At 51.5% G+C, this 27,121-nt stretch overlaps 3 protein-coding genes across 9 annotated transcripts in view; 1 reads left to right on the top strand and 2 right to left on the bottom strand.

Annotated features, from left to right (window-relative positions):
* Nucleotides 1–8,937, bottom strand: part of DUOX2 (dual oxidase 2) — a 29,273-nt gene extending 20,336 nt beyond the window's left edge. For 2 of the 4 annotated variants that reach the window (XM_065688224.1, XM_065688220.1), the window contains exons 1-3: nucleotides 8,767–8,937; nucleotides 964–1,055; nucleotides 181–264 (exon numbers count right to left, since the gene is read on the bottom strand). In XM_065688224.1, the coding sequence (XP_065544296.1) occupies nucleotides 181–264; nucleotides 964–1,027 (148 nt within the window). In that variant the 5' untranslated portion in view covers nucleotides 1,028–1,055; nucleotides 8,767–8,937. Of the gene's footprint in view, nucleotides 1–180; nucleotides 265–963; nucleotides 1,056–4,068; nucleotides 4,090–4,344; nucleotides 4,422–8,766 lie in introns of those variants that run through there. The other 2 variants (XM_065688222.1, XM_065688223.1) reach the window with 2 other exon arrangements.
* Nucleotides 4,516–13,291, top strand: DUOXA2 (dual oxidase maturation factor 2). Of its 4 annotated transcripts, none has more exons than XM_065688227.1 (8): nucleotides 4,516–4,580; nucleotides 6,000–6,118; nucleotides 7,012–7,175; nucleotides 7,307–7,364; nucleotides 9,152–9,286; nucleotides 9,455–9,668; nucleotides 10,780–10,994; nucleotides 11,443–13,291. In XM_065688227.1, the coding sequence occupies exons 3-8, from the start codon at nucleotides 7,029–7,031 to the stop codon at nucleotides 11,640–11,642; spliced, it is 969 nt and encodes a 322-aa protein (XP_065544299.1). In that variant the 5' UTR covers nucleotides 4,516–4,580; nucleotides 6,000–6,118; nucleotides 7,012–7,028; the 3' UTR covers nucleotides 11,643–13,291. The 4 variants fall into 4 exon arrangements, with proteins under 4 accessions (XP_065544299.1, XP_065544297.1, XP_065544300.1 ...); XM_065688225.1 differs by having other exon boundaries at nucleotides 6,000–6,105; XM_065688228.1 differs by having other exon boundaries at nucleotides 6,000–6,105; nucleotides 10,836–10,994; nucleotides 11,443–11,608.
* Nucleotides 13,292–14,877: 1,586 nt separating this feature from the next.
* Nucleotides 14,878–22,296, bottom strand: DUOXA1 (dual oxidase maturation factor 1). Its single transcript, XM_065688187.1, has 7 exons — nucleotides 22,080–22,296; nucleotides 21,116–21,279; nucleotides 20,175–20,232; nucleotides 19,464–19,598; nucleotides 19,098–19,311; nucleotides 17,620–17,834; nucleotides 14,878–16,089 (listed from the first exon to the last, which is right to left on the bottom strand). Exons 2-7 carry the CDS (start codon nucleotides 21,260–21,262, stop codon nucleotides 15,875–15,877), a joined length of 984 nt encoding a protein of 327 aa, XP_065544259.1. The 5' UTR covers nucleotides 21,263–21,279; nucleotides 22,080–22,296; the 3' UTR covers nucleotides 14,878–15,874.
* Nucleotides 22,297–27,121: the final 4,825 nt, after the last annotated feature.

Raw genomic sequence — 27,121 nt, forward strand, 5'->3', positions numbered from 1 at the left:
CTTCGCCACCTCTAATTGATGCCAAGAGCCACCTTGCAGGGTGAGGGGAGGTGGCATCATCTGGTCGCCTGCCTGGATCAGGCCAAGTCAGAAATGTCTTTTCTCTGTCGTAAAGTGAGCCAGATGCCAAAGCGCCAGCTCGCCCTGTTGCACCATCCCCACCCCATGCCCAGCACTTACCCACCGAGCCACGGCTGTGGTGCAGCAAGTTGTTATACCAGCCATCATAGCGCTGAACCTCCCAGGAGATGCTTTCCTGGGCACCTGGAAGAGACCAAACCCACTTGGTGAGCAGCAAAAGAAGCAAATGAAACAAGCACCTTCATTATAGAATTACATTTATAATGTGGTATTTCCTATCTTCTTTTTGACACTTTCTTTACAAACAGTTTTTTAGATAATATTTTTAGCCCTTTTGACGGATAAGCAATGTCTAAAATTAGAAAGTCATGCTCACAATCATGATGTTCCCAAATCAGTTTCTGGCCCTCACCAGTCTACTCCAAAAGGATCTTCTACTCTGAAAGGATCTTCATTTTCTCCTTCTCTCTCATTCTATCAGATATCTCTCTATTTCTGATCCCCTCAATGTCCATGTGAGTAAGCAAAGGCTTTAACACTGGAGTTATGTTCTCCTCTGCGCATTGTGCACCCGAGTCAGCCTTTGCCAGTAAATATATACATTTTTCCTTTGTGTTGGTTTTTATTGCTTTTATTATAATATAAGCAGGAAGCTCCAGCTCCTGGTTAGAAGCTGTGCACACTTACAAACAGCAGGGGGTGAGTCTTCCAACCTGCAGGCTCTGCAAGTTCAGCATTTTGCTTAATTTTTTTCTTATCTCATCACAAGCTGAATCATCTCCATCACTGATATGATCTCCCATGAGTTAGAGGAAATTCCTCCTAGGGGCAGAAACTATCCAGGATCTCCCCTTGGATCCCATTTCATGAAACCATACTTACTCCCCAAGGTCCATGTCACCAGCAGAACCATGGTCAAACTCAACATCATGTCTGCAGGTTGCATTGGCCACAAAGTCTTTGGAAGCAGTGACCTACAAAGGGAAGAGGAGGAGGAAGAGGGAGCTGGACTGCTGCATAGGCTGAGGACATGCACAGACCATAATCTCAGCTGTCTCTGGTGTTTTCTGCTGCCTGGTAAAACCCATCAGCTGTATCTCCTGCTGTGGGCTGTGGGAGGCAGCAGGGACCCCATCATCCTGGGAAAGCTCTGTCAGGAGGTGTCAACTGGCCTGAGAAGTGCAGCAGGACCAGTGCTGCAGCCCCGGGGTACCCCATCAGTAGGCTCACAACTCATCATCCCTGGCAGGAAGATGTTAAGCTCTGCTATAGAAACACGCTCTTCATTGAAGAAACAGACAGTTTTCAGATGGCAATTCCCTGCATCCCCAGGGGTGTTGGTACCACACATCAAGAGCTGGATCACCTCTGGGCTAACTTGACAGCACTCTCTCATGACCATCTTTTTCACGACTCTTTGTCATTTCATTTTCCACAAAGGCCCTGGATCTAGAGCAAGTTTCATGAGTGGGACCTGAACCTTTTAAAACCCCATCCAATGCCTAACTGAAAGAGAGGGATTCTCAGCCATGGACAATGAAGGCCACATTTTTTGGTCATACAGTGCTGCTGCTGGCTTTCCATGCACAGGAATGCCAAGCTTGGATTTAACTCCAAGGTAGGGTTTTCCACTAAATATGGCTCTTTATCCCTTGTTGCAGCAATGTGGGTATGCATCCAAAGACTAGCATCATTTCAGAGGAGCTGTGCTACCAAGAAATGTGGTGATGCCCGGGTTTCAGCTTTTCCTACATTGCTCACAAACCAAAACAATACTTTTGGCTTCTTTTTTCCATTGTTTTCATCAAAACCTAAAGAAACAATGGTGTCAGAAAGGCTTACACGTTGCCAGCAGCTATTTAGGATTAATTTTTGATGTACTGGGAATTACGATGGCACAGATTGTAAAATATGCGTCACTAAATACACTGTCCACTTGTTTGTTTAAATCTCAAACCACAAATGAAGTGGTTTGAGATTTAAATAGTCATTTGTGCTCACTTTGTGTTTATGTAACTGAGCACTCACTGCCAGGTTGTGAGCATAGCACATAACCTGTGTTAACTCCCTTCCACCAGACGAGAGTATTGGTATTTTGCCTTAGAAAACAAGCTATTTCTGAGCTAGTACATTTCCACATTCCTCCTCCACCACAAGAGCTCACCTGCATTCTACACCTCACAAAATAAGCAAACCGCTTTGTTTAGCTTTCCATAGCATGGATAAATCACTGTTGAAATACCTCTTCACTGATGGCATTTTTGTTTCTGGCTTCATTTCCATGTGTATGGGGGATGCTGAAAGCCTCGGAGCTGCTGGCAGTGTTCCTGGTCACCCAGTGCCACCCCTGTTCTCCCGGAACATGTTCCTGTGCAAGGGGCCACTGAAGCTCTTCCACCCCACAGCCCTCTGCTGAGCATGGTCTTGTGGATGTGAGATTTGGGTTGAGCAGCTGGTGGGAACCAGAGACTCCATGACTCCCATCTCATAGGAGGAACACAGGAGTCTGGCCAGTGGGTGAAGCATGAAGATGCCCAGGACCTCTGCCAGAAGTGGCAGAGCCCAGTCACCATCACCACATGGGATTCTCCTGCCAGAAAGCTCTCCCCATGGAAACAGCCTGCTAAAACAGATGTGGAGGCCTGTTTGGCAGGAGACACCCTGAGCAACCTGCAGCAATTGAGTTTGCTTGTGCACAGAGGTCCACACGACCATCACACTGTAGGAAGGGAGTCCCCATAGACACAGCTGTATTTATTTCCTGCTGAGTCAAAATGCATAGAGTTGAAATCCCCATCTAGAGGTGAGGCCTGAAGGTGCCACAGAAGATTTACCAGAGTCATTCAGGAAACACGAGGCAAAGCCAAGGCTCAAAGCACATCACCACAGCCACAGCTGAGCATGTCTCTGCCTTCCCCTTAGGTCTTCTTGCAGGGCTCCAGCAGAAAATGGTTTTTAGGTTTCTTTGTGTCACTAAGCAAACTTCCCATTCCCTCATAACTGGGGATTGCTCTTGACCCAAACCATGAGACCACATGCCAGTTCTAATAAACTTTTCATCTCTCCATGGTCCACTTATTGCCTAGTCAATCCAAGACTGTGGGGAGGTCTTTGGAGGCTTTCCAACCTCGATCGTGGCTAATGTGATGCAGTGACAGTAGTGGTCTTGCTCCAAGCAGCAGGTTGGGCCACAGACTACTGAAGGCTTTTCCCAACAACATGGAACTTCTCTTTCATGCCTCTGTGCTGCCTCTGTATCTTCCTACAAATTACTGGGTACATCAGCAGTTGGTCTTTTCCAACAAAACCTCAAGAACCATTTTCCTTCCCCAGGAGCAGCTCTCCCTGTCAGAACTTGGCCCGTAAAGGCCTAAGGGGACATTGACATCATGTCTCCCGTGCCTATCAAGCCTTCTCCAGCAACTGCTAGGACCATCCAGACACACAGGGCTGAGTCACAGCAGCCCTTACAGGATGCACTCAGTAGGAGGAGCATGCAGGTCTGAGCTAGGGGACCTCATGCCCAAGGAAGATGGGTATGAGTGGCACTCAGCTGTCTCACAGGCTCCTTTCCCATGCTTCAGCTGAGAGTTTCAGCTTCATATGCTCCTGTGCTGCTCTGTGTGCTGTGCCATGCAGACAGGGATATGCACAGTCTCAACCCACTGTCCTGTGGCCCCTCTCTTTCACATGCAGGGATGTACGTGGTTTCATCACACCCTGCAGGTGAAGACAAGACTCAGACCCCCCCAGTCCTCCATGCAACCAGGGACACGAGTGCCCCCAATCTCCTAGCGTTCCATGCCCTTGTGCACCCCAAGCAGGCAGGGACACCAGTTGGCCCTGGCCCCTTGGACCCCCAAGTAGATGGGGACATGTCCCCCCATATCATCCTGTGCCTTGTACCCAAGCAGATGGGGACCCAGGTAGCACAGGACTCTAGTTCCCACGCAGGTGAACGGCGGGAGGCACATGATCTCATCCCACCTTGTCCATCCCACAGGAAAGAAACGTGCAGCCTGATCCCTTCCACAGCCGCACTTAGGGCCCCGTTCCCAGCTTGTGTCCCAAGACGGGTGTAGCACAGACCCCTGCCCCCTCCACTGGCGACAACGAGCGCAGCCCAACCCCGCCGCAGGTAGCAGCGTGTGTGGCCGCAGCTCCCAGCTCCCTGTCAGAGGGAAGCGGGACACGCGTGGCAGCGATCCCCCAGACCCACTCCCTGCGCACGCAAGCGGGGACACGCGTGGCCGCGGCGCTCACCGGTGCGGCGGTGCGGGGCTGCGCGGCGGTGCGGTGGTGCCGAGAGGCCGTGCGGTGGTGCGGAAGTGTGGGGCCGGTCAGCGGTGCAGGGGGGCTGTGCGATGGGGCTGTACCACGGGGCGGGCAGCGCCACATTTACATAGGGCTCCGCACCCACCGCCGCCTATAAGAGCGCGGTACAGGAGGGGGCCGACTGAGACTCGCTGCTGCCGCTGCCACCGCCGCTACCGCCCCAGGTAGGTAGGTAGGTAGGTAGGTAGGTAGGTAGGTAGGTAGGTAGGTAGGTAGGTAGGTAGGTAGGTAGGTAGGTAGGAAGGTAAGTAGGTAAGCAAGCAAGCAAGCAAGCGAGCAAGCGAGCAAGCGAGCTAGCAAGCAGGTAGGAATACGTAGGGATAGAGATAGAGATTGAGAGAGAGAGAGAGGGAGAGAGAGAGATATTAGATAGATAGATAGATAGATAGATAGATAGATAGATAGATAGTTATGTAGGTAGAAAACTAGATAGGTATGTAGGTAGGAAGGTAGGTAGGTAGGAAGGTGGGTAGGTGGGAAGGTGGGTAGACAGAAGGAAAGGGCTGCTGCATCCAACACTGTCCTGCCTGTGCCCCACTGCTCACACACTCCTGAGGGAAGCAGCCCACGGATGCTGCCCACCTGGCTGGAGGGGTGCCAGGTGAGGGTGGGAGGAGAGGGTGCATCCCCACGTTGAGTTGACCTGGCTGCTTTTCCTATCCTGATTTGACCTTGTCACAGGAGCAGGAAAACGCAGGGAAACCCACTCCCTCCCTCCCTTCCCCCCCTGCCCCATCCCTAAATTTTAGCTCTGATCATTTAGTTTCCAGGGGATTTCCCTTTTTCAATTGAAAATACCTATCTGCAGCCCTGAGCAACCCCATCCAGGACTGCTGTTGCAAGGAGGTTTTGGCTGAGCACTTCCAAAAGATCATTTCCAGTTTGGTTCATTCTGGGGCAGGAAAATGGGGTTTCTGTAAGGAGAAACTTCCTGCCTCCTTTGCCTTTCTCTCCTGCCAGTCCAGGATATTTAAAACAAAAGATAAGTTGTCCATTTCTGCTAAAATACTCATCCTTCCTTGAAGATGTCTCTAGTCTTTTCCCTCTCTATACACTGCAAGAGAAGAAAGCACAGGACTTCTAAGGCCACAGACATGCTTCTGCATGGAAGATGCTTTCCAAGGTGCAACAACTTCAGTTTCTCCTGCCCTGAGCTGCAGGCACCAGTTTTCTACTTTAAAGCTGCAGAAACGCCAAGGAGCTGGTGTTCTGTGCAGGCTAATCGAGCAAGAAAAATTGGGCAGACAGCAAAGGAAAGGGTTGTTTCCCTGGATATTCTCTATAAAACTGTTCCCAGAAGATGCAGAGTATAGAGGAAATGCCAGCAGCCCTTGTTATTGTTTGAAAGTTAAATTTAGATTTAACAAGGCAACGTTTTTCCATGTTATGTTCTGGGCTTTCAATTGTTGATCTGTTTAAAGCTGCAGAGTTATGTTTCAGTGAATACAGGCTTGGAAATCATTCCTTCCCTCATTGCTTCCCATAGGAAATTTAGGCAAAGATATCATAAAACTGATGGAATTCAAGTGATCAAGATTTAACTTGTCTTACGTTAAGCTGTTCATTTATTTCTTTTCTTACAGCCACTCAGACAGTGTTATGAGCATGTTTGCTGGGCTCGGGACCCCAAAGCTGGACTTCAGCCTGACAGTGTAGTATTGGGAATCAGTTCCAGCTCCTGCTTGCCAGGTAATCATAGCAGGTATGGCACTTGAAAGCTGCCTTTCTCTGGGCCTGGCTTTCCAGGGAAATAGCCCAAAACAGTTACAGCAAAATATCCCAGAACAAGCTTTGTAAATAGACATGACATCTTTGTTAGTCCAGAGAAGAGAGTAAATAAAAGGTCAGGTCCAGACTGGTTGTGAGCCAGTCTCTATTAAACTCATTGCTGTAATGATCCGGGTGACTGAACAGAGAATTATTCTGAAAGCAAATATTGATTTATGCATTGAAAGCTGCCCAGGTAAATGGTGTTATGACATTTACTGTAATCCCTACCTACTTCTAGGGTTTTGGGACCTGCTTTTTTGTGGCTGAATTGCTCTCGGTTGTGTCTTACCTAAAATAAAAATTAATACTGTTTTCAGAAAATGAGAATTGAATCAACTCCTCCATGTGGGGACAGGATGAAATTGTATTGGGTCATGACTCATATTAGCCTTGGCATTCCCTGACTTTTGATGGTTTCCTGGGGTAGTTACATGCAGAGATGCCATTAAATAAGCAAAACAAAAGGACTAAGCATGTAATCAGTTTTGGTAGAAAAGATCTAAACCAGAAATGGGGGGAGCTCTGTAACTGCTAGAACTGAAGTGTCAGTGGGAGCTCAAAGCTGCCAATGGGACTTACACACTTCATTATCTCATATAACTCCGTTTCCTTTAACCTCCTGATGTTTGTATGTTCCTCGGACCCACACCCCAGCTCTAGGGGCTGCTTTTGGCTCCTTCCCAGATTGTACTTTGCAGCTCCTGGGGAAAAACCTTGAGGAGAGGGCACGGAAAAGGGGTGGGGTGTCACACTTCCTTGTCCCTCTGGGGAGTTCTGAGGTGGACTGAGTGCAGGATGCCTGCTGTGATCGCCTCTCTCCCACAGGCCCCTGGAAGTGCAGAATGACTCTCATTGATGGCGTGTACCCCTTCTACCTGCAGCAGAGAAAAGTCTCCGTGTTTGATGTCAGCACCATCATAGTGATCGTGGTCTTCCTAACATTTGCTTGCAGCTTCCTGCTCATTATCCCAGGCATCCGCGGACGGGTGGTGCGTGACCCCTCTCCCTGGGGATAAGCATCTGCTCCCCCCATTCTGGGTGCTGGGACGCTCCTGGCTGGTCTGGGGTGAGCCAGGGCTGTTCCTTCCTGCCTGATGTCCTACATCCTGTGTCCCCTCAGAGGCTGTACTGGACTCTCCGGGTTCTCTTCAGCCTCATCATGGGAGTGGTGATCGTCAGTAAGTGCTGCTCATCCCATGGAGGGTGGGCTTGGGGCAGGAATAAACCCTGGGCAGGGTCTGTGTCTGGGATAAGCGAGCTGGTGGTCACAGCTGAGGCTGGTTGAAGGGTCTACCCTACACCTACCCTGCAAAGCTGTCGCACAGCTTCCCCAAGGGGCTTCCCCATCCCTGGCACCTGGAGATGCTGTGGTCACTCCTGAATCAAGAAGGAGCTTTATTGGCTGTAACTTCACCATGGAGGTGGAACAGCCCCAGCTCTGGTGGGCTGCACAGCCCCATGTTCCTCTGACCATACAAGCTGAGTGAGCGCGGCTGAGCAGCTCAGAGTGTGGCCAGGTATGTTCAGAGGGTGAGAGGATCTTTGTGATGTGAAGAGAGCAGGTTGGGGGTGGGGGGGGGGCAAGCGGTAAAAGACCTTCCACAGAGCAAGGCAGGAGGGAGGCGATGATGTGATTTAGTATAAACCAGGAAATCTCTTGTAATAAATGGCACTGGTGCTGGAAACCAGGCTGTGGGATTTCCGACTCAGGGCACGTAAGTGGTAGATGTACTAAGGAGACAGAAGACACCAGACAGGGAAAGCAACCAGCCCTGGCCCCAGACCAAAGAAATTCTGCTGTGAAAGACAAGGCAGATCATAAGACTGCTTGGTGAGGGATCATGAAGCACAACCTAAATAATGCAGCCCTGATATGACCAGGCAATAGGAGTAGATAGAAGCATGACCAGCTGTGGGACTCGTCCAGGTGACACACGGTCCAGCATGCGGTGCTCACCCTCCACCGAGGGATGTCCATGTGCTGGGAGACACCACCAGAGCCACCCAGGAATGTGGTGCCAGGCTGGAAATGGCAGAGCTCAGAGGTCAGGGCTTGCTCCACAGCTTTAGCCAGCCCAGCCCTGGAGAACCCTCCAGCACCACTCCTGTTACAAGGATGCAGCCGGTAGCTGCTTGGGCACACAGGCGGAATTCAGTGTTTTAAAGCTGGCATTCAGGCTTCTGTTTGGCAGCAGCAGGGCATGCTGAACCCTGCAGCTAGAAAATGTTCCTGCAGAGCTGCTACTGGATCAGTGCCCCCATAAGTTGATTCAGCACCTGACCTCACTTTTGGGTAGGTTTTCTTGTTCAGCCTGAGCTTAAATCGTTGCCATCACTTTCAGTTCTTTTCAGTGCTGGAAAATGAAGCCCACTGCAAAGTGAAAGTGTTTCTGGAAAGGGCATTTTGTTACAAAGAATATATACCTGAAATGCCCCAAACTTTGCTTTTTCCCCAGCTGAAATGGCTGTCAGAGCTGTGACGGCACTCACCACCCCTCTCACCCCCTCCGTTTGCCAGGGATCTTCTCACTATTCACTCGTAGTGCAATCAGACAGCTTAATACTTGGAATGACACTCACCTGTTCCCAAGGCTGAGCAACGGGCTCGTTTCAGAGGCCTGTCACAGGGACTGCGGTGCTCATTGTGGTGGGCAGCTCGCAGGGAAGTCCTGGAGAGGATGTCCAAGGAGGAATCAGGTCACGGGGTTCGTCCCTGGGGATCTGAGCTCTCCCGCTCCCGGATGAAGGGAGTGGATGATCAGCAAGGGAAGCACAGGAGCTCTGCCAGGGCGTGGGAGCTGGTTGAGGCATGTCCTGGCAGCTGAGTCAGCAATCCTGCCCTCCTCACCCTCCCTTGCAGTGCGGCGGTGGGAACACTGCGTCCGCTTACTGGCGATTCCCCCCTGAGGCACGGCAAAGCCAGAGACCAGCCCCGCTTTAACCCCAGCTTTACTCTTCCCGGCAGCTGTGCAGTTCACTGGAGACTGGGAGACCGGCTGGGTGAGGGCGAACACCTCCTACAAGTCCTTCAGCCCAGGCCTGGTGAGCGCGGACATCGGGCTGCACATCGGCCTGGCGGGGGTGAACATCTCCCTCAGGGGTGAGTCTGATGTCCTCATCTGCAGCTCTGATGGCCCCAGGAGGTCTGGGTGCCCTTGGTCTGCTCAGAGGCTTCTGGGTCCTGCTGTCCCTGGGGTGCCCGTGCTCCCGACTGGCAGCACCCTGGATGCTGGGACACAGCAGGACCTTGCTCTTCTCCCTCTATCAGGAAACCCAGTGAATCAGGTCAACGAGACCATCGACTACAATGAGCACTTTCCCTGGAGCTTCAGTGCAGACTATGACCAGAGCTACAGCCAAGGACTGGAGAGGGGGCTGCCCAGGCCCATCCTCTACGTGGCAGAGAAGTTCACTACGCGAAGCCCCTGCAGCATGCAGAGGCAGTACCGCATCTCCAGCCACTATGCATCAGCCACTCTCTGGTGAGCCTTTCTCCCTGGAGCAGGCAGGGGAGATGCAAGGATGTGGGAAGGGCTTTGCTGACTTGTCCCTAGGCCTCCGAGATGGATGGTGATTGCACTCTGGCAGGAGGAATGCTATGTGCAGGGAGCGGCCTCTGCAAGGTCTGCTGTCAAACCAGTGACCCTGTGGGCACCTTGGGGTGAGCAGATAGGAGGTCCTGGTTCTCTCTGCTGGTCAACTGCGTGACAGCTGAGCACAGAAGAGAGGAATGTGGTGTAGATCCTTGCCATGATGCAGTCATGCCGGCAGGGGTCCATCCCCATGGAGGCAGTCAGAGCTGCTGTCCTTAGTGGCCATGGGGTCATGGGTACGTGCAGAACTCTCCCATTCCAGTATGTGAGGCTATGTGATGTCTGGGAGTGGGACCAGATGAGGAACAGCTGATAATGCTGTTATTTTGGGGCCAATCTCAACTCTTCAGCAGGATCTGCTGAGCAACAACACGATTCTGCTCACTTGGGCTGAGGGAGAGCTGGTCCACAGGACTAGGATATGATCCCCTCTATCATGGATAGTGGAGGGCAAGGGCCATTGCAGTGCTGCTCCCCCTGCTCTGGGTTTGACAGCAGGGATGATGAAGCTGGGAAAGGGGCCCAGCAATGCCATGGAGAAACAGCTCCTGGGCTGTAGCTGAAGGCTTCCCCTGTCACCCAGCCCTTCAGCCAAATCCAGAGCTGCTGCAAATGACTTGTGCCTGCTTCTGCAATCATCCCAGTCCAGTGAGCTACTCTCTGGGGTCTGCACTGCCCCACACATGGAAGGACAGGGAGCTGAGATGGTCTAGATACACTCAGTGGGCTGCTGTGGCCTCTCCGGGGCTGGCATGGTCTCTGGGCTGAGCAATGGGAAGAAATCCCAGCTTCCGACTTCTGGATATAGCAGCATGAGCATTGCATATCTGCTTGCTCAGCCTGAGAGGCTCAAGATCACTGCAGCGTGCCACAGAGCTTCTGGGCCTCATACAGTGCAACCAGGAGCCCAGATTCCTCCTCCTGCATGGAAATCTTCACACAGAGCACCCTAGTGAGTGGCACTTGCACAACTAATGCACTGGTCTTCTCTTGTCTCCAGGGTGGCCTTTTGCTCTTGGCTCATCTCCAACATGCTCTTTTCTATGCCTGTCCTAGTCTATGGAGGCTACATGCTCCTCGTCACAGGGGCCTTCATGATCTTTTCGCTGCTGTCATTCTCCACTGTGAGAAACTCCCCGATGTGCCTGATCCAGTTTGGAGCTGCGACCCTGCACACAGGCTATGGAGGATCCTTCTGGATCACGCTGGTGATTGGTAAGGACACCAAGCTACATCAGGGCACAGCACCTTGTCTCTCTGGGTGTGCCAGAGTCCCAGTGCTTTCACTCCAGTAATGGAGGTGAGAGAGTTTGGGGATTGCAGCCCACCAGAGAGCCAGCCTGGGCCTTAGCAAAACAGATCCTCACAGAGATGTGGATAGGGCTGGCAGGCGGGGGAACACCATCCCCATCTCAAGGGTGGTGGAGGGAGTTCTAGTCACTGAGGTGCAGTAAAAAAAAGATGGGCATCACTTGCTTGGGTTTTAAGACCCATACCTGGGTTTTAAGATGCTCGGCACAGCAGCTGAAGCTACCTCATGCGGTAGAAGGCCATCTTCCATAAGAGAAGGCGTTGTCCCCTGGCAGGGGACCATCAAAGGAGGGCTACAGGGGGGAAGTGTGCTGGGGTTGACAGGAATGTTCTTAGAGAGCATGTCTTCCAGGCTTGCTCTGTTTTGTGGCTGGGATCAGTGTTGTCACACTGCACTACTGCAACTTGGACTTCCTGAAAACTTTCTTTGATCTCCGCGAGAACAAAGCAGAAGAGTTCCAGGAGATGACTGAAGTGTACATCAACTTTCATTTTGCGAACAGAGGCCTATCTCCTTCTCAGCCCTCCGAACTCAACACCAACATTATTTAGAAGAAGGTTTTTTCACTCATTCCCTGACGTGGGCCTGATATAGCACAAATGCTTCTTGCTGTCCCCAGAGACCCATTTTTCTGTCCAACTGCCTTTGAAGAGTGCATGGATCCATGTTGGGACGGGTACTTGCTAAGAAGTGCCTTTGCAGACTGTGATTCCCTGACCATGCCCTCTGGAAAGGGCAGGCTTTGCAGGGAGCCAGCAGGCTGCCATTGGAGCAGCTCCCAGCTCGGGTGGCTCGAGCTGCACGCTCATCTGGGGATCTCTGTCTAGCAGAAATGCCCTTCCTGGGCCATCCCTAGCACAGCTTTGTGCAGTGATTCTCTGATGGCCAGTTCTCACCCCAGAAACTGAGCTCACTGGTGCTTATAGGAAGCACCTGCAATTCAAAAAGCTGGTGATTAAATCCTCTCATTTCTTTCCCAAGCACTGACACTTAGTGTAGACCTTCAGGCCTACCTAGGAAGGCCAGGCTCAGACCTAAAGGCCATAAGGCTGGATGCTGCATGAGTTAGAATAAAACAAATGCTCCAGAAGTAAAGACTGAGTGAACATGCCATGGAGTTTGCCGGTGAGGAATGTGGTGATGTGGTTATTTTCACTTTCCAGCTTGGGCCTTCTTAGGTAACACTTGCAGTCTAGTGTGGGCCAAAAAGATGTCACAGGAAAGGAAGGAGATGAAAGAATGACACTGCCCCTGTCCAGCTGGAGCACACTTGAGCTGGCTGGGCTCACCACAAAATGTAAGGCAAGGCCAGGAGTCAAACCCAACCAAGGGGAGAAATGAAGTGCATCAAGTTGCTTTATTACAAACAGAAGATGGGGTCCTAACCCACCAGCCTGATGAAGTCTCCATGGCTGGCACAAAGAGATTTCCACATCTGAATGCTGGAGACCTGGGCCACTTCAGTCCAATTAATTGTAAAGGACATAATTGCAGTATTTTGGCTCTTTTCTTTCTGACAAAAGACTCTCACTGTTACTTATTTCCTTCATGTGCCATTTGTGTTGCACTAATGTGATTTCTTATGGGCATGAGTTATTATTTTCAAAAAAACTTCGTTAAAAACCCACTCCTTTGAGATACTTTGGGCATTCTGGGAGGCTGGTTTCTCAAGTGGGGTTGTGAGGCTTGGCTCATCCTAAGTCCCCCGCAGACACATCCTTCCCATGGGGGAAGCTGCCCTAGCAGAGGTATCCCCAAGGAAGGATGAGGCTCCTTGAAACCCTTAAGGTGAAACCCTTGTATTGGAGAGCAGTGCACTGTAGGATGTAGGAGAGTTTCAAAAGGACTTTAACTAGCCTAGTGGCAGAACAGAAGCTGTAAGATTAAACCAACAAAACTCCCTCAGGAAAAGGAGGATCCTTTCTCGAGTCTTTCTTGCGTTCAAATGCAAGCCATGTACAGAGGCATTGTGGGAAGATGCTACAACCAACCACGAGTTATCGGGGCTGGTGTGGGACAGATCCTGTCCCCTGAGAGCACAGGAGGCTGGGGGGCCCACTCATCTGGGACTCTCCAGCCTCACCTCCTGCTTTTAGGAATTATTCCCCCCAGTAGCATCCTCACAGGAGGAAAAGCTTTGTCCTGTTGCATCAGACATACAGGGCCCTGAATCCAAATCAACAGAACAAACAAAATTCAATCTATTTGAAGCACAGAGTCATCAGACTTCTGTGTGCCTTACCCACTTCCTAGCAAACACAGGACAGCTGGGATTTCTGCAGCGCAGCTTGCATGGGGCCAACTGAGCAGAGGCAATGACATGAGGTGGGATGCAGAGACCCCTTCACACATTGTGTCTTGTGAAGAACACAGGGTCACAGAATCACAGGATGATTTGTTTTGGAAAGGACCTTAAAGCTCATCCAGCTCCAACCCCTCCCACGGGCAGGGACACCTTCTACTAGAGCAGCTTGCTCCAAGCCCCATCTAGCCTGCCTTTGAACACTCCCAGGACAACAGGGGCTGGCTGGCTGTGCCATGGGGCTGGCAACCTGCAAGTTGAAGACTTCTTTCCTTGCCACCACAGGGAGGAGCACACATGAGGGCCATTGCTCAGAGATGATTATGTTCCTCACTACATGTCCTAGTAGCTTCTTCACATGCACTGTAAGAGCTGTGGCTGTACGGTCCCTGTGTTATGCTGCTGCACGTCCTACCTCCTCCGTCCACCTCAGCTCCAGGCTCAGTTTCCTGGCTGGACTGAGCTTTTGTTGGATAACAAGATGTAAAATAATTGACATTAAATCCCTGGCTCTTGACCCAGGCTGCTTCTGGCCACACAGTGTCCAGGGAATCTGGGGTCTAACCAGAGAGTCAGTGCCAGCAGTGGAGCAAACTCAGAAAATACAGCCTGGGGCTCTGCACGGATGGTGGTCCCCACTCCTGGAGGCACTCATTGCACCAGGGCATGCAGAGCTGCCAGCTCCCCTGCCCCAGGCTTGGATGCCAGGGGAACATGCCAGGAAAGGCAGAAGTTTATGAGGGCTGAATTTCAGTTCAGTAAAGCATTCAAGGCTATTCAGGAAGTGTTCAAGGCCAGGTTGGACACAGCCTTGGGTGACATGGTCTAGTGTTAGGTGTCCCTGCCCATGGCAGGGGATTGGAGATAGATGGTATTAAAGACCTTTCCAACCCAAATCATTCTATGATTATATGAAATAAAATGGTTTTGTTGCACCTTGATCTAGTCCATCTGCAGGCTGAAGCATCACCTCATAGATGTCATTGAGAACATCCGATTTGTTCAGCTTCAACCTATTCTTAAATGCCTGTTGGGTCCTCTAGGTCCTCTAGGTTGAAGGCTCTTCCATCCAGAGTGGGATGGGGCAGGATGTCATATCTGAGCACACCGTGCTTCACTGTGGTCCCTCTGCAAACTTCTCTGCTGAGCTGGGTATTGCTCCCATCAAGCCTTCCACATATCTAGGGTCACTCCAGGAGCTAAAGCCTTCTCATTTAGCCCCTGTTTGTTTTCCTGGGGATGCTCTGTTACCCTATTTACTGTGTGTTGACTTGCCTGTATTGCACTGTGCCTACTAGCCATGGTCAGATGCCCCATATGGGACCAAAACTGGCCTCTGCCTTTGCCTTGGCCTTTTTTCCTTCCCTATGGCTGCCATGTCACAGCAACAGAGCATCCCCAGCCAGCCACCCCTCAGAGGGACACCTCTATCAACAGACAAGGGAAAGACCAAGTTCAACTTATTTTATTGAGATAGAGGGGAAAATAAATGAGCAAACACCAAACAAACAAAAATGTTGCAAAACCTGTACAGAGTTAAAGGGGTGCAAACCTGAAACATTCTTCCTCCCCTCCCTCCCAGGCTAGGTGTGATGCTTGCCTCTTGTTAACTAATTACAGCCACTCACAGGGCACCGCAGCACCTCCATTCCCATCTCCTCCTCTCCTTCTCTCCCACAGAAACATCTTTTTGTCTGTTCAGAGGGTTACGAGAGCATCACCAACTTACAGGCTGCTCACAGGCCGGTGGCTGTGGTTTAGAGTGTTTATAAGCACTGTAAGAAGCAGGAGCCAACCAATCAACTCCTTGACTGTGCCATTTCCAGTCCAGGGTACAACCCAGCACATCTTGGACTTGCATTGAACTTGAGCTGTGGGGTGTCAGTATGGGTCTGAAATCCAGGAGCCCTCCAAGGTCTGGTGTCTCCAGTATTGTACTAAATCGTGGGCCTCCTTGCCAAACTGCTCTCCAACCAAGACCAGATACAGGGCATCCCGGTGAGCACAGCTCCCCTCACTCTTCCTGGCCACTGCTGGAAAGACCATCCCTGAGCAGAGAGGACTTCTTGGGGACCTTCAGGGTGGGGATGCTGTTGCAGGAGCTCTACTTCTTTCATTCATATCTATTCATCTGCACCTATTTGGTTTCTCCTGTTTGCTCTAGTTTAGCGTCTGCTTTAGGACTCTTAATGTTTGTTGGGGGTGGACTAAGGTGAAGGGCAGTAGCCTGGTGCCTGTAACTGGACAGTCAGGGATGGGGCATGGATTGTCTCTACCCCAAAACCTCTTCCAGCTGCTGGTGAGTAAAACAACAACAACAAAAAAAAAATAGAAAAGAAGAGAGGGCAAGTTGCCGTATTTGAGACCCTTTTCCAGGCTTGGATGTTCTCATCACCCGGCTCTTATGTGTCTTCCCACCTGTGCTCCTGGTGTAGTTGGACAGGAGCATGGATTCAGAAGTGATGTCCTCGGGCTTTGCCCTTACTGCTGGGTGGCTGTCACCTCGCAAAGTTCACTGAGGGGCACCATCAGCATGTCCTGCGCAGAAGAGCTGGGATTGGCAGGCAGGTAGGGCTTGTCCCACCCCTCCTCTTCTTCTCCCTTTCTCTCGTCCAGGTTAAAGACAAGCTTCAGTTTCTCTGGCTGCACAGAGTTTAAGATGATGACACCCAGCCCCAGAAGCAGGCACAGCAGCCCTGCAATGCACAGCATGGGGAGACATGTTAGCACCTCTTCCCTGATGTGTTCCAGCCCAATCCAGACCCAGCTCTGGGGTTGGAGGCCAACAGCACATGGCATCAGCCAGGAGATCAAGGGAAGGTGTTGCTTTCATCTCCACATGTGGACTCTGCCATCAGTCTGGGCACCCCAGCACAAAAGAGAATCATAGAATAGAATGATAAAGTCAACTAGGTTGGAAAAAATCTCTAAGATCATCAAGTCCAACCATTACCCCAGCACTGCCAAGACCACCACTAACCCATGTCTCTGAAGAAATTATCCCTATTAACAGGTGGAGAAACTAAAGGCAAAGAGAATTACCAAACACGATTCCTCTACAAAATGACCTCAGAATAGTCTGGCCCTACTTAAGCACTAATCAATGCATAGACCTGATTCTCATGTGTCCTAGTGATTGGTTATACACAGCTACCAGATAACTTGGAAGTTGCTTTGACAAAGTTCCTTCTTTATCTGAAAGGGCTGAGATTATAACAGACATTTCAGTGTCTGTCAGACTGTACTGCTCTGCTCCCTCTGGCACTTCCATGGATTTTCTGGTTCGATATATGACACTAGATGATATAATTATTTTCTCCACAATTCCTTGAAAATAAGAGTTATTTCTTTATCTAGCTCTATTGTTTCTCTATCATTTATTCTCTGGATGCAGCCTATCTGGCTTCTAAACTTCATAGACTTTCTCAATTTCTATTTCAGTACTTCTAGCAAAAGACTCAGTAAGAATCTCATGGTTAGGGTCTGATAAAGTTCCAAGTGACTCTGATGGGATCTAAATATTATGCCTTCATGAGAGGTAGCAAAAAAGTCAATGAACTTGGCATATGGCTGACAGAGTTGAGTCTGGAGCCCACCAGGTATGGGGAAAGGCTTGAGGAGCTGGGTTTTTTTAGCCTGAAAAAGAGGAGCCTTAAAGGGGCCGTAATTGCCACCTTCTGCTACTGACAAAGAGCCACTCTCCTTCTCGGAGGTGCACAGTTGTAACGTGGGAAATTCCACTTTGAGGAAAGGAAACAACTGCTGTCCATGAGTGGGACCATGTGGGGCAGGTCCTGAGAGGCAGAGGGGGTCTCTGGCCATATGGACAAACACCATCAGACTGAACAAGGCTGATATGGCTTTACGGTTAGCCCTGCTCTGGGCAAGGGCTGGGAGAAAGACCCTCAAGGGTCCATCCAGGCCAGGTCTTTCCCTGACTCTGAGTTCTGACTTTCACGGCACTCCTCTGGGCACACCTCCATGCAGGTAACTTTGGCCATTAGGGTGTCCTGGCTGCTCAGCTCTTTTTCTCCCAGTCTTGATGATGTTATCCTGAATTCGTGTATTCCATTGGGGAAAAAAAAATCAAAATCAAAACAAAATAAAACATAATTTTTTGCAACCAGCCGTGGAGACAGAAGGGGTGAGGTGCTGCTGAAGCATCACTGAGCATCATTGCTGCAGGGATGGAGAATAAAAACCCCAGGAGCAAGCTGAGCACTCACCTGTCACTAACGTCAGCCAAAAGGATCCTCCATAGTCTGTTTTCAAGGCAGCTGTGCCAAACCGGATGGGGCACTTAGCGGTGCTCCGTGCAGTGAAGAAGAAGAGCAGTGAGAAGAGCATCAGTGCGGCAGTGAGCAGAAGCATGTAGCCACCATAGAGCAGGATGGGCATGGAGAACAACAGGATGGAAACGAGCCATGTGCAAAAGGCCATCCTGAAAAAGGACCACAAAACCGAGTGGAAGGTGTCATGCTTGGAGCCTCTTCTGAGGGTCTCCTCTCCACATCCTAATGGAAAGATTAGGATGCCCTAGGAAACCTGCTCTAGCTGGTCCTGCTTGAGCAGGTAGGCTGGACAGACTGACCTAAGGAGGTCCCTTCAAAGCCAAACAATTCTATAATTGCATGAATGGTGGAACTGCAGGACAGGTCCCACAGTGCTGGAGAAGGATCTCCATGCCTGGGAACATCCAGTATTGAAGTTCATGAAGCCCTAAGCACCTTGATATGGCTTTGACATGAACCCTGCTTTGGGTAGGGGGCTGGAGACCTCTAGAGGTTTTTCTTTCTCCTTCTCTGACTCTTGTGGTCCTCCACAAGTGGCTGCTCCCAGGCAGTTCTCACCTGTTCAAAGGGAGAACGGCAACAAGGGAGGCCTTTGTTTGGAGAACCACACAAGGAGCCATGCCCACATCTGATTCAGCACTTGGAGGGAGCCCAGCTGCCAGCCCTGCCCTGTGCATGGGGTTTGGCTTTAGCTCGCTGGGGAGGTGACCCTAACAAATTGTTCTGATTCCAAGAATAATAATGAAAAATAAGTTTACATCAACATCCCTGCCTTGAAATGATCCTTCTCAATGGCAGGAAGGTTTGGGCAGGGCTAGTTGTTTTTCTTGGAAGTAAAAAGGGAGATGTGGCAGGGACCTGGAGCCTATGTCTAGAGGGGGAATTGCAGGACACACTCTCGCCTGCAGTGCCTTTCCCACGACCTCTGAGACACATGTGGATGCTCTGAGTCTCCATGATGACAACACACACAAGAGCTCTCAGCTCAATGCCACAAGACAGCCTCTGACCACACTCTTGACAGTCTGTCCTGCTCCCCACCAGCAGGTCTTATGCCATCTTTGGGACATAAGAGAAAATCCCCTCAAACCCAGCACATCTTACTAGGGCTTTGCATCTTCCCTAGGAGAGGACTTTGCACCCTACACAATTGCGTCCGCTTTCCTTTAAATAAGGAATAATTTTTCTCCAACTGCAATTTTGCACATCAGGCCAGAGGACACAGAATAGAACCCTGGGGAGACAGGCAGTGCAGGAAGTATCCCGGATTCTGCAAAATGGTGGGTGACAGAGACCAGCCAAGGCTTTGACATGGCCTTACACAGTGGCTCTATCAAGCTCCCTGTGCACTACCTGGTTCTTTCCATCTCCCCATCGAGCAGATATAGGGCTGACCTCTTGCTCTGAATTACCACAGTGTGAGGGAGGCGTAGTGGCTGGAAATGCGGTACTGCCTGTGCACGCCGCAGGGGCTTTGGGAGGTGAACTTCTCCGCCACGTAGAGGATGGGACTGGGGAGCCCCTTCTCCAGGCCTTCATCATAGCTGTGATCGTAGTCTGCATCGAAGCTCCAGGCAAAGTGCTCGTTGTAGCTGATGGTCTCATTGAGCTGATGCACTGGGTTTCCTGACAGATAATAAAGACTAAGGACCTTTCTCAGCCTCGGAGGCAGCTCCAAGACTTCCTGGTGTGGGACCTCAAGGGCCCACAGCCCCGTTACCCAGGTGCATGGCTGCCAGACTTGCACCCAAACCTCTCTTGGTGTGAAATGCACTCACCCACCAGTGTGACATTCACCCCCGCCAGGCCAATGTGCAGCCCAATGTCCACATTTACTAGGGCATGACTGAAGGACTTGTAGGAGGTGTTTGCCGTCACCCAGCCGGTCTCCCAGTCCCTGGTGAACTGTATGGCTGTGAAGAGTTAGTTATAGTAAGTTAGTTATAGTCTGGCAGTGAGACACCTAGTGCTAGAAGCACCTGCCATGACGGCCACCATAGCCTGAACGTCATCTACCCCATCCCAAGGAACAGGCCTGGGCTATAAGCCCCAAGGAGCCTTATATATCCTTCCCCAATAACAACCGAGACCCATGGCCCTGGTATCCCTGCTTGGATTGGTTTCTCCCCAGACCCAGTGCAGTCTGCCATCCTAGAGGCAATAGGGCTGATGTGTGGGCACTGTCTAGGAACTGGTCCTCATGTAAGCACCTCCCAGTTTGTCTGGCTCTTGGCAGTTGGTGGTGGGCTTCCAGTGACTGCTCAGGAGGTGGTCTATGCATACTGCAAGCCTTCAGAGATGAGACAGATGCAGCTCCCACAACTTGCTGGAGCCAGGTCCCAGGCACAAATGGGCATCTGTCTTCCCCATAAATTCATCCTCTGGGCTGAAGCTGGTGCTTGGCTGCTCTGTTCACCCTCCCTCGTCTTGCTTCTCATCCTGTGTCTTGGGCATCCCTGAGCTTCCCCCCACCGGACTCTCGTACTCACTGAGGACCACCGCTCCCACGAAGAGACCCATCACCACCCGCAAGAACCAGAAGAGTCGCTGCAAGGGGTAAACAGGGAGGAGGACAGGTCTCAGTCAAATTGTGCGATGGGGACCTGAGCACCAAGTGTGTCATTTAGGAATGCCAGACAGTGAGAAACAGGCTTCTCCGTCCCCTTGGGAGTCACCTCACAGGCTCTGCAAGTGGGTGGTATCAGGGACACACATGGTTGGGTGATCCCTGCCTTTGGGTACGGGAGGCAGCTGGGAGATCCAGGCAGAGAAAGAAGGTCAAAAAAACAGCCCATTTGGGAAAGTCATGCTGTCCCCTTTACTGCAAAGGAGGATGAAGACACTCCCATTAATAGGCCTGACCTGGGATTTCCACACTTCCCCGAACCTCATGTGTTCGGATGTGCTGGCAGCTGGCCACAGCTGGAGACAAAAGCAGTTGCTATGGGTTCTCAGTGTGTTCCCTGGGGGAAGCCGCCTCTCAGCCAGCCTCGCTGCAGGGACAAGCATGTAGCATCCAAGAGCCTGTTGGCCACACAGAGCCCCATGAGCAGTGCTGGGGCACACACAGTGCATATCTCTTTCTTTTATTCAGGTTTTGGGAAAAATGGAGCAAAGTCTTTGAGCTTCATCCTATTTTTCCACTTCTGTGAAGTCACCCAGGCTTGCTCACAGTGAAATCCAGACAAGCGCAGATCTGGGTGCCTTGTAAATGTTGGGTGGATTTTAGTGGCTCTAGTATGGGGGTACATTCTGGGTTGGGGTGGGCTGGAGCTCAACCCCATGGCTTGTTAGAGATCCCAAAGGCCTGGCCATGAACCTGTGGGCATGTTTGCTCCCTGAGTCTGTTTTCGAGTCTGGGAAGGAGGAGGCATCTGGGATGCACAGGGCAGGGACCACATGGCTGAGCTCCCCCTGCCCTTCCACTTACCCCCCTGCCCCGGATCCCTGGCAGGATGATGATGAAAGTGGCCAACATGGCGAGGAAGATGGAGACAATGACGGCCCAGGTGGTGTCAAAGGGGAAGCACGGATTGGCACCAGGGTAGAAGGGGAAGGAGCCATTCCATAGCGTCATCCTCCTGCCTGTGCTGGCTGGAAATAGACACCCAGAGAGACATCAGGGAGAAAATTACCTCCTCACTTCCACCCCACCCAGCTTTCTCCACAGACTCATCTGCTGCCCACTTGCCAGCATGTGCATCCCCAGTGCCTGTTCACATTGCAGTCCTGCATCTGGGCATTCACTCAGGCATCTCCCATGGGAGCCCTCCATCTCCCCAGGGCTGGGATGGGGAGTACATCCCAGAGCAAAACAGGTTTGAAGCCACTGGGACATATGCTGCAATGCTCAGATTGTCCCCATGATGGGACAAGAATATGGGCACACATTGCTGGGCCTCTCGTCCCCCTCCTCTGCTTGTTCTCCACACCGCTCTCTTACCTGTGCCTCCACCCTCCCTAGTTCAGCTCTTTATCGAGCAACCTGGCTCCTGCTTGTGGGTGTTGTGCTCAGGGCGCTTGGTGAATCACCATGAAAACAAAGGCTGCACCCCATCGGCTGCTGCTCACTGAGCCCTGGTTGGAGGTAACTCCTCACCATCCGAAGGAACAGGAATAACCCAGAGGGGACAGAGAAACTGCCTGTCTCTGGCATCAGGGTGCCAACCTTCTGTCCCAGGACCTGGCTTGAGGCAGTGCTGTGCCATGGCGAGCAGAGGAATGCTGCTCAGGAAGCCAGCCCTGGGTTTTTGCCATGGCACTTGGCCAACATTTCTTTCTTGTTCTTCCTTGCTTCCCTGCTAGGAAAGGGCTGCTCACTATCCCCCAGGGAATGGGGACCATCCAGCAGCAGCTTTGGAAACACCCAGTTCCCTTCCCAGCTTTGATCCTACCTGTGCTGCTCCGATCCTGAGGGCTGGCTGCTGTGTGGAGCCGCAGTGTGCTCCCGGATGCTACTTGCTCGCTTGCGCTGCTCCCAGGGCTGTGGGCAAGAAGCCAGACCAGTGTGTCACAGCGGTGTTTCTCCCAGTGTTTTCATGATGCCCGCCTCCAGAGGTGGCTGGATCCAGCTTTCCCCACAGCTGACCAGCCCCTGGTGCTGTTGCTGAGCCCCAGGACAGGCAGGGAGCTGAGCAGCGTGGCTGAGGTGAGTGATCCCATGCAGGCTTTGCCTTCTGGTGTTTAGCGTGACCAGCAGGTAGAGGGAGGTGATCCTGCCGCTCTGCTCTGCAATCCTGAGACCCCACTTGCAGCACTGTGTGCAGTGCTGGTGTCCTCAACATAAGAAGGACACGGAGCTGTTGGAGCAAGTCCAGAGGAGGCTACGAGGATGATCGGGGCTGGAGCACCTCCCATATGGAGACAGGCTGAGAAAACAGGCTGTTCAGCCTGGAGAAGAGAAGCTGCATGGAGACCTCAGAGCAGCTCCCAGTGTCTGAAGGGGGCTACAAGGATGCTAGAGAGGGGCTCTTCATCAGGGACTGTAGTGATAGGACAAGGGGTGATGGGTTCAAACTGAAACAGGGGAAGTTCAGGTTAGATATAAGGCAGAAGTTCTTCCCTGTTATGGTGGTGAGGCACTGGCACAGGATGCCCAGAGAAGTGGTAAATTCTCCATCCCTGGCAGTGTTCAAGGCCTGGTTGAACGGGGCATTGGGTGACCTTGTCTAGTGGAAGGTGTCCCTGCCCATGAGCAGGGGTTGGAACTGGATGATCTTAAGGTCCCTTCTAACCCAAATCATTCCATGATTCTATGATTCTTTTCCTCAATTTTTCCTGCAGAGTGGTGGAAAGTCCAGCCTTTCCTTATGACATGAAGACCGTGGTGCTCCCAGGCTCCTCATGAGCTTCAAAGCCCTCGCCTGCACTGCCCAGTGGAGTGTTCCAGCTGAGGTAATCTAGCTGGTTGTGGCTGCACAGTCACCTCATTGACCCTGCTCCTGATTCCATCCACCAGGTGCATTCCCTGGGAAGGTCCCGGCTGACCTGCCAGTCACTGGACAAGGTTGGCCAAGGGGACCAGCAGAGAGGCACAGATCTAGAGGGGATCCCAGTGTGACCCATATAGTCAAAGTGCCCTGTTACACAGAAGATGCTCAAGTTACTCACTTGGCCACAGTGTGGAGATCATGAAGATTCAAGCTTTTGGGGCTTGTTCTCATTCTTTGGCATTCTGGTTGGCTGCAGCAGGTTGTATTGATGCCAAGAGATCCCAGGTCAGCAGAAACACTCCCCTGACCCACATCTGGGGCTTCCCTCCAAAGCTGGCACAGTTACTGCAGTCCCCTGGGTACTTCTTTCTGTATCCCAGCAGCAGGCCTGGCTAGGTGCCCTGGAAAGCTGTGCTTGGCAAGGGGAAGTAAATCTAAGTTTTAATTCATGAGAAACAGGAAATAAAGGCATTTCTGGGCAAAGACTTTGCTATTTCCCCTCAAGTCCCAGGCTAGTGCTACCCAGTCTGAACACTGAATCCCTCCCTGGGGCTGGGAAAAGTGTGTGCAGAGCTGTGCTGTAGAGGTGTCTGCTGGTGCAGGGGATGCTGACGATGTGGCGTCAGCTATGGAAGTATCTGCAAAGCAGAAGAAGATGTGGACTTCACAGCAAATGGCACAGATCCTTGGGGGCAACTGAGTGGACACACGTGGTGCTTTGGATCTCTTGGAAAGATAGAAATACCAGCAGGGGTCAGGGATAACTGAGGAGGTGTGTGATAATTGGCAGGATGAGATTAATTAATGAGATTCTCATCCCACGTATCATGTGGGGTGGTGTGCGGGATGAGAAGTGGTCTGGCCAGGGGCTAGGCCAGCATTCCTTGCACTCCCTGGACCTGGGAGAGGCAGCAGGGCTCTGCACTGGCTTGGCCAAACCAGTGTATGGGGTTTTCCTGGGGAAGGGATTAAGGAAGTGGGAGGTTTGTGCTGTTCAGACAAGCATCACAGATGGGTCTTTTCAGTAGATGACGTATTGGCAAAAATGAAAGTGCAGGAGAGAAGTTTCCCTCCTCTAAAGGATGTATCCTGCAACACAGCATCTTTAGGCAAGGACACTGGGGGAGCCCATGGACTGCTCTGGTTCTCTCATCTGTCCCCAGCAGTGATGGAAACAGTGTGTGACAGGGGTGGTGGGATGCTCCACTTCCCTGGGGTGCTGATGGGGTTGTGGGCTGGTTAAGTGTGGGAAAATTTTTGGATTTACCCCTCACTAAGCACTCTGCGTCCATGAAGAGGTTCTACAGAAAGCCTGATGTCATGATGGTAACAGGGGTTTTATCAGGCAGCTTCTGCCTCACTCGTTTGTGAGCGATGGAAGGGGCGATTAGGGATAAGTCACCCAATCCAGGTCATCTGAGGGAGGTGGGGACAAGGGGAGCAGCACCCATCACCTCTTGCACAAGCAACCACGTAGTGTTGGATCAGCCACCATAACTCATGGTGCCAGGAACCAAGGCGGGGAAAGCATGGGGACACGCCTGGGCAGGGAGGCAATTTGGGGGATGGAGCAGGAGTCCCAAGAAGCCACCATTTGCTCAGAGGATTTCTGCCTGACCCATTGGTCCCGGTGGGACAGACATGGTGTTTGTGTCCATGGACAGCCAATGGGGCTGTCCTTTTCACACTTCTAGCCTGGTCCACAGTGTGGTGGATGCTGCTGCTGGATCATGATGAGGCTCTGCTTGATGAAGCCCATCCAATGTCCCATCCAGACACTTGGATGCATATCCTTGCCTGGGATTCTTTGTAACAGCTGAATGACCAATAATGAAACAGCTTGAAGGGAGGAACAGGAGGAAAGATGGAGGAGCAGAGAAGTTCACAGTGCTGCGTTTGTGACTTGGCTCTAGATATATTTGCAAGAAGGATCTATTTTTCCAGCTCTCCTTGGAAGTTACTTACAGATTCTGAGAGAAGGGGAAGGTGTTGCTGCCCACTACACTGCCCAGTGAGCTGGGTTTCATATCTCATCACGGAGGCAACTCAAGGTCAACAGAGAAGGCTGCCAGGACATGGATGCAGAGCTCAGCAGGAGCCACCCATCGTCCTAGTGGGAACTGGAAGAGGAGAGGCGTCAGCAACACTTTGAGGAAATCCTCATCCAGAAGCTGTGTTGTGTGATCAGACCTCTGCCCCTTCCAAGAGCCATCATGTAGGAGAGAAACAAGTCTCCTATGGCCTGGACCTATAGAGGCACATGCCAGGAAGACCATCTTACTTGGAGCTGCTTGATCATCTTTGCTCCCTGCCATAAACAGCTTTCAGCTACTGCCAGTGCTGTTGCAGCTTTCCACATGCTGTCAGAGATCCAGAGGACAGAAACCCAGCTGCCCCATTGCCCTTATGAATATCTCCATCCTGCCCAGAGACCCCATGTTTGACCCCCTGGGCACCAACGGGAGCCAAACACCTGCCTGTGCCAGGGAAAGGGACCCCCTGATGTGCTGGTCCCTGTTCCTTCCCAAGTGTTGTACCTTTGCTGGGATTGCCCAATCTGGTTGAGGGGCAGCAGGCCCATCACTTTTCTCTTGTTTCACAGACCCCAAGTGCCCGGCCCCTTCCAGCCCGCCCCGATCCCAGCATTGCAGCTCTGCAACAGCTGCTAGAGCAGAGGGATATAGGGAGGAGCCTGAGCAAGGGCCCTGATACTCTGGGAGAATGCAGGAGAGGGGGAGGACATCACTGCCTATCTTGCATCTATGTTAGAGATGTTGCCTCTCCACTAAAGAGCAAATGGTGTTGTCAGCTCCAAGGCTGGCTCCCAGACTCAGTTTGAGGGCCCCACTTGTGTGGCAGAGCTCTGCTGCCCTGGCATGAGTGTTGGGCCACATCTCACGAGGGATTTTGCCACTCCAGCCTGGGGAACCTGTCTGCACAGATAACAGCCATTCTTGCCACTTTGACGTAACTATCATCGAGTTGAACTTTTCCAGGCTTTGCCAGGGCTTGTTGATGATGCACTGCTTGGTCACAAGCTGCAAGAAAAGCTTTCTCTTGTAATCCCTGTTGTTAGAGGCTTAATTAAAATGATACACATATTTCCATGGAACTCCTATCTCTAGTGTCTCCCTGCCAGCCTTGAAATCAATGCACAAAGCAACGCTACCCCACCTTGGACTGCAATGCAGTGTGTGAGCACACACAAGCATTTTGCACCCTGTATCCTGGCTGTGGGAAGAAGATCATTTGAGTACCTGTTTTTTCCATCCAGGTGAAAGTGCCAAAAGCAGATGGTGCAGTAAGGAATAATGCATGGGTCTGAAAACCAGTGGAAAGGCTCGAGGGCTGGTGTGTAGTGTGTGGGCGGAGGTATCGTAAGATCATAGAATCATGGAATCAACCAGATTGGAAAAGACCTTTAAGCTCATCCAGTCCAACTGTTCCCCAGTACGGCCAAGGCCACCACTGACCCATGTCACTGAGGGCCTCGTCTCCATGGTGTGTGAACACTTGCAGGGGCAGTGACTCCAGCACTGCCCTGAGCAGCCTGTTCCAATGCCTGAGCACCCTCTGGGGAAGGAATTGTTCCTAATTTCCATCTAAACCTCCCCTGGTGCAGCTTGGGGCCGTTTCCTCTTGTCCTGTCACTTGTTACTTGGGAGAAGAGACCAACCCCACCTCACTACAACCTCCTCTCAGGTAGTTTCAGATAAACCACAACCCACTGCTTGCTTAATATTAAAATAATAATCCATGGAGTGAAGATAGCCTGCAAGAAGAGGTGGCCTTGCCTTAGCTTATGTGCAACAAATAGTTCAGTCCAGCTGGAACCACCACACATTTTTGTAGGGTTTGTGGAATCACCTTCCAACTGGTTTAGGTCTTGCAAGAACCCCTTGCTGTCCCAGAGCCCTCCAAGGACCTATTACAAACTCAGAGTCCCTCTACTTTGACTTGGACTCCCACCGCTGGGATGAGCTTGAAGACTTGAAGCAGGAGGA

This window comes from Lathamus discolor, chromosome 8 (assembly GCF_037157495.1).
Source record: "Lathamus discolor isolate bLatDis1 chromosome 8, bLatDis1.hap1, whole genome shotgun sequence".
In the NCBI taxonomy this organism is placed as follows: domain Eukaryota; kingdom Metazoa; phylum Chordata; class Aves; order Psittaciformes; family Psittacidae; genus Lathamus; species Lathamus discolor.